Below are 17388 nucleotides of genomic sequence, written 5' to 3' on the forward strand. Positions count from 1 at the left end.
GGGAAAAGCTGGCCCAGATAGATAGATTGAGGTTAGGTCAGTCAACGGCTACTAGCTGCAATGGCTAAATAAAACCTCCAAGTTCTGAGGCTGTATGCCATGGCTACCAGTTGCTAGAGGGAAATGAGAGGTGAGGACTATTGCCTTCATGCCATGTTTGTGGGCTCCCCAGAGGCACCTGACTGGCCAATATGGGAAACAGGATGCTGGACTAGATGGACCTTTGGTCTGATCCAACAGGTCTCTTCTTATGTTTATGACCTTCTTGCAATATACTGACTTTCAGTTGTGGTCTTGACCACAGTTTCGTTTGGTATGAAATCCATCTTGTATACAGATCTTATCTCCATGGCAAAAAGAGCACCAAAGCAATCTAACAAAGGAAATACATAACCCTGCATAGTGGTTGTAGTGAGGGAACTGCACATTATGCCATCCCTGGGTAGACTTCTTGTCCTCTTATGGGTAACACTTTCCCCCACACCACATTATTGGCCACCACTGGTGCGGGTGAGGAAATGCATATGTACAGTGCCAGGACACAGGGAAAACTTGACCTGGGATACACAAGTGGAGAACAATAATGACAAAAGTAATGGGTTAAAAATAGGTGGCTTGTCCAGAGAGCTTTGGCTATTGGGCAGTATAGCCAGTATTGCTGGCTGGGGAATGCTGGGAGTTGTAGGACTTTTGTCTGCCTAAACATGCACCCTAAGCATTTTGGATCTGATCAGGAAAGTCTCTTATCAGCGGACAGCATGCTAGAATATACAACCTCTGTTTCTAGTAAAGATGCAGCCTCTTCACTGAAATGACTGGTGGGCTGTGCCACTGGTTTCAATATAGCCATACTACACATGTAGCAAGTTAAGTTTCTTGTTATCATACCACAGTCGTTACTTACAATTTCAGCTTCCGTAGCAGCTTTAAAATGACTCCATTTATTCCCACGAGCTTGTATGCAGAGGATGGCAAGGACTGGGTGACTGGGTTTTTTTGGTAATCCTTAAATGGTCTAGAGCCCGCCTCCCCCTTCCCCAGCTTCCATCCCACAGTCAAGATCTGTTAGCACACCTTCACTATAAAAAGACACCAAGCTGCTTGGAAATCTCTCAGCTTAGAATCTGGATCCTTGGAGTCTGGATTAACTCCCTTTCCAGGTAAATGGTAATGCTAGCCTTTTCGTGGGATGGTCGGCGGAGGGACAAACAAATGAGCCAAGACATAAGGGATGCGATGGGCATGTTAAACTTCATGTTTATTTTTAATATGTATCTTGGATAAGGGGCATGACAGATGGTTGGTGGGTCAAGCAAGACATGTAACAGAGCAGAAACTTATTGCTTGCAGCGGCAAGCTTAAATTTGAAGGGGAGACTTCAATGTCTGAAAGAGAAATGAGCCATCTATAAAAAGATTTATAGGGGACAGAAGATTCTCAGTGGCGGGGGTCCAGGACTATGAAAAGACAAACGGCAGAACAAGGCGAACAAATGCACACATGGCTGCATGAAGAATCTAAAGAGGCTAGGAGAGAAATGCAAGAACTGGGTTCAGGAGTCAAGTTAGGGACACAATCCTCTGGGCAGCTTGCCTGTGTAAAGCCCCTTGAAATTTCTCTTAAGTCAGCCTTCACCAAAACCGGGGCCCTCCAGATCTGTTGGGCTGCAATGCCATCATGATGGGACTTGTAGTCCAACACATCTGGAAGGCACCAGGCTGGGAAAGGTTTGGCTGAAGCAGTTCTCATTCATTTCAATAGGGCTTGCACAGAAGAACATTCCCATTCAATAGGGCATGCATCCCAAGAACATTGAGCCCTGTGTCACTCAGGCTTGTCTGTTTGACATGCTATGCTGCTAGCCTGGGACGTTAAGAAGACAGTTTCTCAACTAGCCTGTTTAACTTTGGCCCAGCAAGTTTGGCCAAGGGTTTGTCAGTTCCTGCCTTAGCTGACATGGTAAGTTGCCTTCAGATATAGGAATCTAGGAAGCTGCCTTATACTGAATCAGATAATTGGTCCATCCAGCCCAGTATTGTCAACACTGACTGGCAGTGGTGCTCTAGGGTTTCAAGCAAGTGCTTTTCCTGCCCTGCTTGGAGGCACTGGGGATTGAACCTGGGACCTCGTGCATGCAAAGCATCTGCTCTACCACTGCGCTCCAACCCCTCTCTGCAGTTTCCCCTGAGCACAATTGTTAGTAACTCTAACAAATCACAAACTGCATTTTGCAGACTGCAATATCAAAAAATAAAATATCCCATATATATACATACACACACACTGCGTTTCAGTCTGGGTTATAATTAGGCTAATAAAGAATGTAGCACAGTATGGAAGGAGCTTTGAATTATTATACCAGGGGAAAAGCCTTGTAGTTACAGAGTCTTTGGGGGCCCTTAAACACTACAAGTTTTATTGTGGCATAAGTGTTTGAGGACACCTAGTGGTCTCTCTGTGAAATAGATTCAAGGGGATTGGATGTCATTACAAAATATGGGGATGGGGGAAGCTGCGTAAAGGCGCTATTGTTTTCGCTTTTTCAAAACCGTGCAGTTTGACATATATTAACAACCTGCCTTTTAATTACTGATACTATCATGTGTTTAAATGCACTTGCTGCAGGCCAAGTCCAGTCTAACAATGCGCAGTTTACAAAGAACTTTGATATGCTGACTAATAATTTTACCAAAAGCCAGAACATCCCATTAGGAACATCCTACTCTCCCTGCCTGCTCAGAAAGAGGATAAGTAGGCTATCCAGAAGGCAGACAGTCTGCTTCTTGTGCTGCAGCGCTGCAGAGTTCCCTGCAAAATCCTTCCTCGCTGCTCCACCACCACCCCAAATGCAGGAAAAGATCAAGAAAGCTGGGCCTCCCTAGGACTGGGGGCTTGCACAGAAAGTTCCGTTCATGCAGGAGGCCGTCTGTGTGGTGGAGGGGCAGGGCTCTGATCAGTATTCTTCTACAACAGCCTTGCCCAACCTGGTGCCCCCCAGATGTGTTGGACTGGAACTCCCATGATTTCCAGCCAACATGGCATCATCGGTCATTAGCCTAAGCGCAAGGAAATTTACATCTGAAGATAGCAGTGAAATGAATGTAGCAATACTGCCACTACCTCCTTGTCCTCCGTCCCTGCAGTTACTGCTTCTTGGGGCCAAAGCAGATGTGCAGTCAAATGTGCCTTTGCACTTCATGATCAGGCTTTTAAAAATGCAAATAGCATCCACCAGGGCATGTGTGTGATGATTATAGGAATCACAGCAAGCATGGAGAGTTTTCTTAACCCTTTCTGAAGCTAGTGTTTGTTTTTGGGACACCCACACCGGTTGATGTCAGTGGGAGATTTCCTATGAAGCTGGGAAAGGCCAGATTTTCCTCAAGACCACAGCAGTGGAGGAAAGGGGTACATTTCCCCTCCACACCTGCTGTGATCCCAGTAATTACCAGCCCCACAGTTTTTGCTATTTGCATTTTTGAAAACCTGCACTTTAAATGCAAATAGCATCAGCTGTAAAGACATGGAATGACATACTGAATATCACAGAGTTTGGCCTTCATACTCCTGTATCTTTAGACTTTGCCCTGTTATTCGTTTTCTTCTTCTTGCATGCCCCACATGTCAGGAGCTCTGGGGAGTGTGGGTGCAATTCAAATCCAAAAATGGCAAGGGTGGTGGGGGCTCTGATATGAATTGGGGCCCTGTGGCTAAATTTAACCTTTCACACTCCTCAGGTGATCCAGTAATGGCTCTCCTGCCATCTCATCTATTTATTATTTATTTTTCTTCAACATTTATACCTCCCCCTTCAATGGCTAATTGGCATTCTAATTCATCCTGTTTGGCCGTAGAAACAAACAGGGGTTGCTTTCCCCATGCTATCGTTTGTATGCCTATAAAAACATAGGTGTGCACAGAATAATCTTCTAAGAAGTAATATAGTAAATATCCCTGCGTTGCTGTCTGCATGTGCAAGCAGAAAAAGCCCAATGTATGCCCAGAGTATAAGTGATAAATCTACAACAGAAGTGCTAGAACAATGGACACACTAGGAGTCACCTTGCAAAGTTACATGGGGCACATGATATTCTGTACAAAACTGTGTTGCCAGCCAGCATCACTTCTGTAACCACCTACTTGTCTTAGAAAACCACCAAGCTCTCTTGCAATAATCAAAGGCTATGATTTCCAGGAGCACATATCTTACAGCATGACGTTGTGGGTGATGTGCTCAATTTGTGGGCTTCAGCATCAGCTAGTCTGCCTGATGTGGGTTCAGATTCCCCACTCACCATCATTAGGATAAAATGAAGCCATCTGAGCTGCTCCGACCTCTTTGGTGGAAGAGCAAAAACACAAAGCTGAACGTACCACATAACCGTCTCTGTTGAATGATCTTAGCATTGTTTTCTTGCCTGGATCCCGAAGTTTTTGTTTTAAATGTAATATGTGCCACATTGTTGGACCTCAACGTCTATATTTTCCACCAAGGATAAATGGGGAGAGATGGCAGATAGAGGAATTATAAAGCATCCTTCAAATATGCAGAACACCTCATGGTTCGGTTCTTCCTTCCACAGCATTCCTGCTATGATATCTACACAGCACCAGTTGCTCCCCAAAGCAGTCCAAGAAATAATGGAAGAGGAAGAATCCCCGGAAGAGAAAGAAGAACTTGAGGACAGCAATGACTGTTCTTCAGTGTCTGACTCAGGTTGCTCTTTAATACACGAACTCTCTCTCTCTCCCCCTCTCCCTCTCACACACAGGTTCTTTCTAAAATATTTGCTATATAATAGCTTGATTTCATCAACTCCCAGGTATAAAAAAGCAGCTTTGTGGCTGCATGCATCCAGATGTTGAATAAGCTTTTTTTTTTAGTCCTCCTTCCATTTTGAGAATTATATTTGTACTTGGTTATTTTTTTTTTATAACAGCCTGTTAATGCATTCTGTTATTCACAACCCAGCTAATGCCTGCTTACCCAGAAGTAGGTATGCCTAGGATTGCAGCTAAATTCTTTTAAACTTTCAGGAAGTAAGGCCCAGTCAAATCAAAATTAAATAAATTCCGAAGTCCTGCTAATTCAAGTGGGAAAGCTGGGCTGCAATCCTAAATTGTAGAGTGGCCACTTACACAACACCAAAAAAAGAGGAAATGCATTGCTAAAAAAGAAGACATAGGTTTGAATAAAGTTTGCATATGCTAATTTATATGTATAGATGGAAATTTAGAAATAATTGCTATAATTTAATAGTTACTATAATTGAAATAGTATAATGTAATAATTACTATAATTTAAACAGAAATGCAATACAACTCACCATAGTGGGAAATGCTCTGACCTGTGTGCCTTGTTCAGTCTGCCATCCGGGTGCTGTTGACGAGCAACTTCAAGGCCCAGATCTCCCTTCTGATGATTCTTTCTCTTTCAAACAGATTTGGACTGGGCAGCCTATCACATAGAGCAGGGGTCCCCAAGCCCCGGGCCATGGACCGGTACTGGTCCGTGGCCTGTTAGGAACCAGGCCGTACAGCAGGAGGTGAGCGGTGGGCGAGCGTCCCTGTTCTTCAAGTAATAGGCTACGTAAATCTTTACGTAGCCTATTCCTGCAAAGAACAGGGACGCAAATGGCGTAGTGGGCACCATTTGCGTCCCTGTTCTTAGCAGTAATAGGCTACGTAAAGATTTACGTAGCCTATTACTTGAAGAACAGGGACGCAAATGGCGTCGGCTATGCTGGACGCCATTTGCGTCTGCAGTCCGGGCGCAGCAGGTGGACAGCAACGGACGGACCCGGACCAGCCGCCGCCAGGTAGGTTCTGTCCAGGGGGGATTTTTGGGGGGGGGCTGGTAATAATAATAGAAATAAAGTACAGAATAAATGTAATGCGCTTACATTTAATCATCTCCCCCAGTCTGTGGAAAAATTATCTTCCACGAAACCTGGTGCCAAAAAGTTTGGGGACTGCTGACATAGAGGGCTGTTTTCTGTAAAGTAGGGCACATGACCCCCCTACTATACTCACTCACCTGGAAATAAGCCCCATTGAACTTAACGTGACATATTTTTGAGCAGAGTTGTATAGGATTGCACTATTGAGCACTTCCATTGAAATCAGTTAAACATAGTCAACTGTGCCCTGATTGTGCCCTAGATTTTTCACAGTAAGCTTTTCCTATTTCCCAACATGCCACCATTCAGATTTGGCATTGGACTGAATTTGCCAAGAGATACCAGCTTTAAAAATACAAAAACCCACAGGAGAAGGAGTTTGTATCTATGCTCTGTGGCAAACTCCATAGGAGGAGTGGTCAACAGGCATGCATCCCCCCCGCATCCTCAGGTGTGGCCCCTGCTGTCACCACTGCAGCAGCAAAAAAATAAAACCAGTGGTTTAATTTCAACAGCAAACCGCTGCAGTTCCTTACAAAGGACACATTTAGCTCGAAAACAAGCTAAATATGTCCATTTTAAGCTTCCACGAATACTTATTTCTGAGCAGACTTGTACAGGATTTTTTTTGCTGCACCAGCAGCAGGTGTGTGGCACACAGGGAGTCTGGTGGTGGTGGGAGGTGCCCCACCCCGGAACCCCTAAAGTTGCCCACCCCTGCTCTTCAGAACCCCTACTGCTGGAAATCTGGAGAATTTACAACTCCTTCTGAAAACTTTACGAAGAAATAGCTTTTGGAACACACAAAATCACAACCCATGTTGCTCATTTCCTCTGTATGCGCTAGTAAAAGTAGTCTTACATTCATCAGTGATTATTGATCTTTTCCCCGCACAGGGCCACGTGTGTTTAAAATACTGCAGAAATGGGTTCCAAAGGCCTCTCACTACTTTGACAAAGACCATTATTCTTATGCTGGCCATCAGATCACCATTCAAGAGTCCATCGAAAACTTTGGAGCCGTAGTATGGCCTGGTGTAAGTTTTACACAGGAAAAATAACTCCTACCTAACAAGTAAGCTTCTGTAATACACAAAGCATGGAAGTACTTCACTAGCTTTGGTGCCTTCTTTTCCCTTTGCCAGTGTTACTATCCCCGTCGCCCCAGCACACTTACGAGAGTAGAGTTCAAATCAGCGTTGGGAGCACCCAGTTCATTTTCCACCTGATGATTGGGTATGCCGTTATCTGAGTAAGACTTATGCTATGGCAGCCTTTCTCAACCTGGAAGCCTCCAGATATTTTGGGCTTCAATTCCCATCAGCCCCCAGCCAGCATTGCCAATGGTCAGGAATGCTGGGAGTTGTGGCCCAAAACATCTGGAGGGCACCAGGTTGGGGAAGGCACCTCTACAATAGGAGATCCACTGGCCTTTTAAAAGCCTAAAGTGTCGGCATTTGTTCTAAAAGCTCTGTCCTTGCGTAACCCATAACTTCGGCTATTGCAGAAATCAATGAAAGAGTGAGCGTTCCAGTCAGGGCCAGCCTCTTGTTAAGCAGGAGACTGGCCCTGATGATTTGCTGCTCTTTCATTAATATTAAAAGTATGAATATTGGTTAAATAATGGTAATTAAAAAATAAATTGGGAAAAAACACTTTCCAGTCACCACCATTTTGACAATGTAATCCCCCCCCGCCCCCAATTCAACACTTCCAAACAAAACAGAAGTTGAAAATCTTGGTCATTTTTGGCATTCCACGGGTAGTAATGGAAAATTGCAGTTAAATTAATTAGCATGACATAATTTGTTCTTTTAAAGGATGGCTCAATTTTTTCTTCAAATGACGACTCCGTTGCATTGACCTTTCCCAACCACAGCAGCTATGTTACACCAAATTAGTGTGGATGGAATATAGTAGGATCAACACACAGGAAAACTGTAATGTCTCCGATAGCGTGGAAAGTCAACTGCAATTCCACTTGTAGCTTATGGCAGAAGAGCAATGATTTATTAGCACAGGAAACCACCCATTTAGAAGCAGCCGAGGTCCTGTAATATAGATTTTCAGGGTTTTAGGATACTTTGGATTAGGGTGGGCAGAATATAGATCAGAATCTACTGGTAGATCTCAGGGTGATTTGCAACAGATTGGTAAGAATGGACTCCCAACAGTTCAACACCACCTAAGGGCACAATCCTATTGAGATGCTCTGGCCGCCCTACATTTTCCGCTAGACAGCAGATTTTGTCTGTCTAGCCATGGTTTGGGGCAGGGAAGGAGGCCAGGATGTGCATAGGAAGCTGCATAATGCAGCTACCATGGTCTCCTCCCAACCCCCAGGACTGCCCCCTTTTCCCTGTCTCCATGCTCTGTTTCCAAGTATGGAGAAATAGCCAGCATAGAGAACCATCCCGGCTACAAGGGGGCAGGGGAGGGAGCACAGTTTCTGGGCTCCAAGGTCAGAGCCCTGGTTCCAACCTCGGATTCCAGAAACCATAACATCCTATGGCCCTCTAGACACTGTCATAGGATTGTTCCCTAAAAGGATCTCCCCACCCCACCCTCCTCGACTTCTCTAATGAGGAAACATTGGAGGGAAATCAAGCATGAATCTTTGTGTGGCAAGAGATTGTGAGCTCAGTTCTGTTATTGGAAACAAATTCTTGTTCTGAACATGTGCTCAGAGACATCCTGGTCCTTAATTGTGAATACACAGAAGTGCCCCTGAGCCACCATTTTGCATCCGATTCTAGTTGGTGGACCTTGAGATTGTAATAAAAAACAACACCGCAGTAGATCTCTCAAACCTGCCGTAGATCTACCATAGCAAGATGGGAACAATCCTCTTCACTCTTAGAGAAGAATATTAAACTCTGGCTTCTGAAAGACTTTTGTACTTTAAAATATTAAAATAGGTATGGAGTGTCTGCACCACAATACAGCCTGATTTGTGTTATGTCCTGTATTGCTTCACACTGCTGACAGAGCATGGCCTTGAATTATCTACTCATTCCCTAAAGGCACCTCCAAATCTGAGGCGGTTTGATCTTTTCATTGGTCTGTGCTTTGTTGTTTGGAAGGCATGGAGTGGTTTTTGTCATTGTCCACCAAGACTACTTTAAAAAAAGTAACACAAGAGTAGCAGTAGCATAGTTAAGAGCAATGAAATATGTGGGTATTCGTGGGGAATTTGAATTCAGCTGTGAGGGGATGTGCACAAGGGAAAATACAATCCATCAGTTCTGCTGAGGCATGTGCTAAAACAAGCCAGTAACTTGGCCAACTGAAACATGGTATTCCTGACCCCTTTTCAGTCTGGAATGGCTTCAATCAAGTGCAACAAATCTGAGACTTTAGCAGTGCCCTCGTGAGCTGCCACTGCAGATAAGGCTGAAGTGATTAATCCGCTATAAGCAAGGCGTCTTTCGCTTTTAAAAACTGGCTGTTGGGTTGAATTAACATTCAGTCAAAGCCCAAAGGGTATTGCTAGTGATTTTACATGTTAAAAATCAATGGGACATCTATGTACCCCAGAGCACATGCTATTGCATCTAGGCTCGATGAAAACAAGTAATTATTTGGATAATTAATAAATTTTCATTATTTATTTTAGGCCCTTGCTTTGTGTCAGTACTTGGAATCAAATCAACAAGAAATCAACCTCAAAGGCAAGAAAGTACTTGAAATTGGAGCTGGAACAGGGCTGGTGTCCATTGTGGCAAGTATACTAGGTTGGTAATTTGTGAAGTGTCTATTTTCAGGGTGTAGAATGCCTCCTGTGTCTATTGCTCCTTCACTCACACACTTCACTCACAGGCATATATACACAATTTCTATTCTCAGTACTCAAGACAATACCCTCTCTCCCAAATACATTCGCTCCACCTTAACATTTGACCAGTACTGTCTGCTCCCATCTCTGCCAAACTCCTTCCTGAAAGTACGTGGCCCATCAGTCTCTAGGGATGGGATGAAATGTCTGGACAGCTTGAATTTCATAAACATTCTGAGTAGCTGAGGCAATGGCTAATTAGGAGTGCTGATTTATAACCAACTCAAGCCAATGGCTGCAGAGGTTTTTAACACTACTGTCCCCTTCCTGAATTTTGGTAACTCTGTTGATCTGGAAGTAAATTGGCAAAATGCTCCCCCCACCAACATCTATTTGTTCTGTCCTTTCATTTGATACCTCATTCATATGTTGGACTATACTAAGTGCAGTAGCACATGGTCCAAACCAGTCTTTGATTTCCAAGTGAGAAGGGCTGGATTTATTTACCTACATGTATTGCCCAAACAAAAACAGACATTGTTCTCCTTAAAACATTGGCTAATGATACTCAGACGCAAAACTGCCAGCTGCCCTGACCTGCATGAAGTTCTCCTTCGAAGGCTCACGTACACATGCAAAGAAGACTGTTCTCTTACGCGGATCACAAAACTAATAGTTTGTTCATCCTAGGGGGCATTCTGCAGAATTTTATCCACCGGTTACAATACGTGTTTAATTTAAAGAACACTCTTATGAATGGTTGCTTGCAAGCCTGAAGAGGCAAGACATGCTATCAAGACAGACTATAGAGCAAACACAGTTTTGTTCTCTTTCAGGTGCTTTTGTTACAGCTACTGACTTGCCTGAGGTACTTGAAAATATGGAGTTCAATATTTCAAGAAACACACGCAACATAGATGTTCACAAGCCTGAAGTGAGAAAGCTGGTTTGGGGAGAGAATCTCAATGAAGACTTCCCTAAATCAACCCACCGTTATGATTTCCTTGTGGCTACTGATGTTGTATATCATCACACAGCTCTGGATCATCTGCTAGCCACAATGGCCTACTTATGTCAGCCTGGGACAATCTTGTTATGGGCAAACAAATTCAGATTCAGCACAGATTATGATTTTTTGGACAAAATCAGTGACATATTCAATATCACACAATTAGCAGAATTTCCAGAGCCAAATGTCAAGTTGTTCAAAGGCACAATAAGAGAAGATTAAAAGCTGAAGGAGTGCCAGACCCTGATTCAACTGCAGCAGTCTAAAAGTTTACCGCATAGTAGTTTTTAGATGTCAACAGCCTCCACTTCACTAAGGTCTGACTCATTCAAGAATAGGGTAGCCTCAAGATTCTACTCTTGACTTTGGTAGAGGGGCTAACAAGAAGTTGGCTAATTATCCCCTCCTTCCCCAAAGTCAGGATGTTGTGTGTTTGTGTAACAGTTGTCAAGTAAGTAGATTCTAGGAGTGAATACTTTCCTTTGCTCATGCAATTCCCCACCTCCAGATGATTAATAAGATACATATACCTAACTGCATCCTTCTATGACTACATACTGTCACCTCCCCGCAATGGTTCTTACTGGGCTTGAAACTGGTTTGGGCTTGAAACCTTAACTTGAACTCCACTGTTATGGCTCTAGCTGCATCCTGTAACTAGAAACAGAAAGGAAAGTACCATCTTTATAAGAAGTCTCTATTTGAGTACAGGTATGAAACCCATTAACATGAACTAGAGGTTGTAGAACTGGGGAAGCCACAGCATTTCAGATTGGGATTTAGGATCATAAAAGTCTGTAATCTTTCCACAGGGCTACATGGATAAACTAATTCCAGATAATGGGGGTACTATTACTTTTGTAAAAAAACAAACAAACAGGCCTATAACTATAGCTGCTAAGGTGAATAAATACATACTGAAGTGTGCGCGTGTGTGCGTATGTAACTTGCACAAAACCACAGTTTTCCAGATCTGTGACCATCTGTATAATATAAATCTATTGAAAATCTTTTAAAAGCCCTCAAGTTTAAGACACTATTGAACTGTTCTTAAGCCGACTTCTCAGAAAATGCCATATGAAATACATGCTGACCATTATTATTTGCTGCACTGCTAAAAACATTTAACTTTTTACTTGGGCTCCATGAAGTCATATGTGCTACTTGATTATGTATCCTCAGTGATTGCTCTCCATTTGCTCTAATATTAAATTCCTAATGGCTCCCCTTTATGTACTCTTTAAAAATTAGGACAGATCTCAACTTTGTGAATTGTTTTATTATTTTAACAAAATTAAACCATGAGTGCTCAGGTTTTTGATATTGAAATTTGCACATTTATTTTGCAGTTTTACATTTTTTCAAACATTATTAACATGTATGTATAAGTTTTACAATACCTGATTAAGTGTTAACTGACTGACACTATATAGATGTATCAGTTTATCCTGATACTCTGTATCACATGGATATTTGAGAACATCTCCAAGTTGAAGATATTCAAGAGCACCTTTGCACCAGCAATTCAGAATACATTTGTAGCGAGTGTGAAAGTTATTTTTAAAAAATTCAAAATGTAAACTCTTGCAAGTGATACTGATAATTAAGTTCCATTACTATTAAGTCTAATAAATAAGATTTTAGCTACTTTTGATGTAGCTTCATTTTTTAAGGCCCTCATACAATTGAGAATTGATGTTTCAACATGTTAAAACCCTGCGCATAGTAAAAAGAAAAGCTTGTACAGGCTTGTGGTTAAAATTACAAACAGTTAAGAACCACATATACATGCAAGAAACTTTCCCACCTTCATTTCCTAATCCTTGGTGCTGGCCATTCTGAAACATCCATTGCCAGCAATGTGATGAACGCATAAGGTTTGTTCATATGCTTTCGTTCTAGGGTAACCAGGTGCTACCTCAAGAAATTCAGTGTCAAAGTCAAAACAGACTCCCTGGTGACAGGAGCCAAGCTAGCACACACACACATTGTAACTCCATGTCCTCTGATTAATACACACAATTTAAGCATTCAATAATGGATGAAAACATGCATTCCAGTAAGAAGATCACATCTGTATATCCAGTCAATGTAACAACATCTCAAATTTACAATGGCAGGTATTTCAAAACACACAATAATCAGGTGGATACATGACAGGAAGCCAGTTTTCAGCGAAAGACGCACAGTGAGTCCATCCAAGTAACTTCATTAGCTAAAAAAAAAAAGTCAGTGGCAAAAAAGTAAGTCTTCTTTCACTTTTACATCTTGTGTTATTAACCCAAGCCCTCTAAAAAGTGGGAGTTTAATGTTTTTTATTGAATTCCAATGAACAGTAGAAGGAAGAAATATTAAACACACATCCACTAGAGCTACGCTAGTTTCTGGAATTCTGTTGATATAATACGGTTTTATAGTTCCTGAAATGTCAGTGAAACTTGTAAACATCTTTAAGTTAACTGAAGATGTAATGATGACTACTTACTTGTATACAGTTCTTCAAGTTTTCTTTGGTGGGTTTCTCCTCTGCAAGTTTTGTTGCAAATTTGAGACCTCTGCCATACATTTTATTTACCAGTGCATGTTTGTAGGCAAATAGTAAAACCTACACAGGATGTAAAATAAAAGAGGTGAGATTTGTAAGTTGAACGTGCATCTTGAGTCTGCAAAGGTTACCTGCCCTCCTTCTCTTTTGGACTTGACAACAGCAGTGCAAGAACTTAAAGCACTACACTTTCAAATCAAGGGGGCCCCAGGTGGAGGAACATCTGAAGTTGCTCTAAGGTTATTCACTAATATTGTTAAAGCAAAAGTTAGCAGCTACTGGATTCCTCCCAGCGGAATGATTTGAAGTATTTACAAAACTGCATTTAGGTATCATTCAAATACTTTTTAAAAAACAGGTAATTCTATTATTATTAAATGTATATAGCACCATCAGAGTGCATGGTGCTTTATGAAACATAAGAGGGTAAATCCCTGCCCTGAGGAGATGGAACACGGGAAGTAGGAGAAGGGAGGGAAGATGAGGCAGGGAAGCAGTATGTGATGATTCAGCTACACGTGCCTTTTCTTAGATACAGGCTTAGGGCACAGAAAATACAGGTTGTGCCTTAGAATAAATGTATAGAGACTGTATGTCAAGGACAAACAGAGGAAGGCCATCAACTTCATGCCTGGCTTGCAACTTACTTCCCCCCACCTGGACACCATTAGAAGGTCCTTCATCTGATGCAGCAAGGTGATTCCATGCAAATGTTTAGAATTCTAAAACCAGACAGTTGATACTGCATATCTGACTGAATGCTTTATCTACGTTAGAAATATGAAAAATTGATGTAAGACTAGTATTTCAGATCATGAAGCAATGTAAAATGGGGTGCTTAGGGCAGGAGTGGGCAGAAAGTAGATCTCCAGATGTTTTGGACTTCAACTCCCAGCTTTGCTGATCATGGGCCATGCTGGTAGAGGCTTCTGGGAGTTGGTCCAAAACATCTGGAGATCTATCTTCTACCCATCCCTAGCTTAGGGTGTGTCCAAACTAATACTGGTCACATTTCATTTCACTTTTGTCCCTTTCCTATGCCACTACTCATTTTCCACAGTTCTTCCTTACTTGCAGATTCCCCTAAAGTAATGCTGAATTGGCATAACGCCCATACACACGTTGACTGGGTTCACACAAACCATGAGTTATTTGTTGAACCATGGGTTAGTGTGTTGTCTGAACCCAGGACATTTTCTGCAGGGTGGCTTGTTAACCATGCAGTGTGTCTTATTTTTCTTGCATAAGCCAACTTGAGAACCCATGATTTGTTGCTGGGTTGTTTAGGGTGGTTAACAAGCCACACTACATGGTTAACAAGCTACCCTGAGGAAAGTGTCCTGGGTTCAGACAACACGCTAACCCATGGTTCAACAACAACCCACACTCAATCACTAAGTGTGGGTTAGCGTGTTGTGTGAACAGCCCCATAGTAGAAGACACACACAAGAAGTGTTCTTAAATAGTAAAAGAGTGGGGGGTGCAGGGAAGCAAAATTGTTCAGTAACCAGGTTTTGCTTCTGCTGATAAGTTAATAGTCTGACTAGAGTGAGTGAGTGAGTGAGTGAAACAGCAAAATTTGGATGAAAAAACATGGAAAAAGGTTTCAGTAATGCAGAACCAATGAAAACAGGCAGAATGCGAGATTTATTTTATCAAGACATGCGAACTAGGTTATGAAAGATTTCAAGGACTTCTTGGCACCCTCTTCTGTGTGCAAATATGTGTGTACATAGTTTAGGTGTAAACCACTGGTTTATACGAGCAGCATACTAAAGAATCTGCTTTGTACGAGCAGCATACTAAAGAATCTGCTTTGTACGAGCAGCATACTAAAGAATCCTCCCTTCAGTTGTATGAACCTAGTTCTGGTTCACCCACCAACATACCTTGGTGTCAAACAGATCAGTCCATTTTGTTGTTTCCCAGAACGTTTCTGTTAGAGCATCCAAGCCACTCTCCTGGCTGTCATCTTTACACTCTTCATCACTTGATACTGCCCCATCTTGGGCCTGCAACTGCAGAAGCTGGTCTGCCAATGCACTCCCTTTCCGACAGAGAGCATCTACTAGTGTAGATTTCTGCTTTTCCATCTCACTAAATCAGAAACAAACAAGGGGGAGCACTGCATTTACAGTGAAACTCAGCAATTTTTCTCAATCAAAAGTCATGTGTGTATGCACTTTTACAATTACTCCCCAATACTGATTTATTTATATTTACACCCAACACGCACCCACTCCCCCACCCCGCCCCTAAACTGTATATGATATTTAGCACAAAAGACAAACTTCTACGTTGAGGGGAAGAAACTACCATCCAAATACCCAACGTTTCAATCTGGAGGCACATAACAAACAAAGAACAAATCTAATACTTCCAAAGGAAGAAGTCCACTTCTCACTATCTTAGGATGAGCGACACTGCTGGCAGCAGCCAGCTGGCTTTTACAGGAGCTGTCCCCATGAAGAGACATCCACAAGCAAAGACTTGGTGGCTGAGTGGTGAGGGCAAAAGGAGGGAGTTCTCCTGCACCCCTTTGCCATGCCCCTCCTTGTAGGATACTAAATACTATTTCTCTTGAACAATATAGGTGGGCAAATGGATTTGTATAAGGACAGTTTTTTAAAACTTGCATTTTGAAATCCAAGAAAATCAGGTAACTGCTGACAGCAACATTGGTTCTCCCCTCACAGAAACTTGATTTCTGCACTATAATGAAAAACCTCATTCCCACAAAAAGACATTTGTTCTTAATCTCACCATCCCAGTAACTTCAGAAGTTCCAACATTCTGTAGTAAATAGTTCAAAAGATGCTCTTATAGCTTCCTGCAGATCTCAGTTCTGAACTTAAGATCTTCCTGCTAGTTTTGTTTGGCCATTCAAATAGGTAAATGGTATTAGTGCAATAGCACAGCCAACCAATCTTGCACTTTTTCATAAAACCCCGTTTTCAGAAATGGAGGCATGTGATATTGGACATGTGCAACACACGCAGCTGACTGAGCATGGTATAGAGACTCATAGCAATCATGCGATTTTTCAAAAAAAGCAAATTTACATTATTTGTGGATAATGCATAATTGTTTTCTTGGAGAACACTCAAATGCAAATATTATTTCAACTGGCTCCAAATGCGCAAATATGTACAATACCACATGCCCAATACCTGAAAATGATCACCACTGTATTAGTCCAGAAGTGGTGTAAATTTGGTGCTTTTATGAAAAGGCGAGCTGTGCTGCCACATTATTTTCAATCTTCCATCAAATTCTTATTAAAAAGCCCAGCCTCATCCATTTCAGTCTGACATCTAGAAGCCTTGAATCAAAGCAATAATGATCCCTAGACACAATCCAACATGAAGTTAAATGTCTTTCAGCCCACCATAATGAATATACTTAAATGAACTTGACTCTGTGTTGGTTTGGGGCCACTGTGTTATTCTTCCATGAATATGAAATTAATTTTTAGGCTACAAAAGAAGACAAGCTTAGGGTAGGTTACAGAAATAAGATGCAAGGAAAAACTATTTACTGGTTAGGTACTTTTTTATAGTAGCAGCATCAGGCCTGGGATCAGTCTTCATAGCAAGGTAAATTGCAAGAGCCGTTTGATCAATATGAGAGATGACTGTATTGGCAGCCTCAGTAACTTCATTCAATCTTTTCATTCGTTCCTGGTTGAAACAAATATAGCATGATATTGTCTTATTATACACACATGAGCAGACATTAATGTAATAAGCTAATATGTACATTCATTTGACCTCTTTGCTTTGCTAGTGTTGGATAGCCCCCGATGCCCAACATCAGAACTCACACCCTACAATATTGGGGAAATGGACATAAAACACAGCTCCAGGGGCAGAATCCAACGGGGCGCTTATGTTCCCACCGATTCCTTTCCGCCCTGCTGATTCCCTTCTGCAAGCGGTGGGTGGAATTGTGCAATTCCATTGCACAAGCAGGACCCACCGCTCACCAAGGGAGATTTAGTGCTTCCTAGGGGAAGCCCCAAAATGAGGAGAAATGCTCATTTCTGGAAGGAGGCAGATTGATATGTGAACTCCGCTGACCTGCCTCCTTCCAGAAATGAGTGTTCCTGCTCATTTCAGGTTGCTCCGGAAGCACTAAATCGCCTTTGTACAAGCGGTGG

General features: G+C 42.2%; 2 protein-coding genes across 6 annotated transcripts in view; one reads left to right on the forward strand and one right to left on the reverse strand.

Moving 5' to 3' along the window:
* Positions 1 to 11683, forward strand: part of METTL21C (methyltransferase 21C, AARS1 lysine) — a 65798-nt gene extending 54115 nt beyond the window's left edge. For 2 of the 3 annotated variants that reach the window (XM_084844671.1, XM_084844670.1), the window contains 4 exons: positions 4584 to 4717; positions 6798 to 6937; positions 9517 to 9634; positions 10512 to 11683. In XM_084844671.1, coding sequence (XP_084700797.1) covers positions 4594 to 4717; positions 6798 to 6937; positions 9517 to 9634; positions 10512 to 10906 — 777 coding nt within the window. In that variant the 5' untranslated portion in view covers positions 4584 to 4593 and the 3' untranslated portion in view covers positions 10907 to 11683. Of the gene's footprint in view, positions 1 to 963; positions 1161 to 4583; positions 4718 to 6797; positions 6938 to 9516; positions 9635 to 10511 lie in introns of those variants that run through there. The other variant, XM_084844672.1, reaches the window with a different exon arrangement.
* Positions 11684 to 11944: 261 nt separating this feature from the next.
* TPP2 (tripeptidyl peptidase 2) overlaps positions 11945 to 17388 on the reverse strand; it is a 55896-nt gene continuing 50452 nt past the window's right edge. For 2 of the 3 annotated variants that reach the window (XM_084844659.1, XM_084844658.1), the window contains 4 exons: positions 16779 to 16909; positions 15119 to 15326; positions 13170 to 13289; positions 11945 to 12899 (listed from right to left, as the gene is read on the reverse strand). In XM_084844659.1, coding sequence (XP_084700785.1) covers positions 12810 to 12899; positions 13170 to 13289; positions 15119 to 15326; positions 16779 to 16909 — 549 coding nt within the window. In that variant the 3' untranslated portion in view covers positions 11945 to 12809. Of the gene's footprint in view, positions 12900 to 13169; positions 13290 to 15118; positions 15327 to 16767; positions 16910 to 17388 lie in introns of all 3 variants that reach the window. The other variant, XR_014789245.1, reaches the window with a different exon arrangement.

The sequence above is a fragment of the Heloderma suspectum genome, chromosome 3, assembly GCF_057233095.1.
Source record: "Heloderma suspectum isolate Gila_16-S chromosome 3, 16-S_ref, whole genome shotgun sequence".
Lineage (NCBI taxonomy): Eukaryota > Metazoa > Chordata > Lepidosauria > Squamata > Helodermatidae > Heloderma > Heloderma suspectum.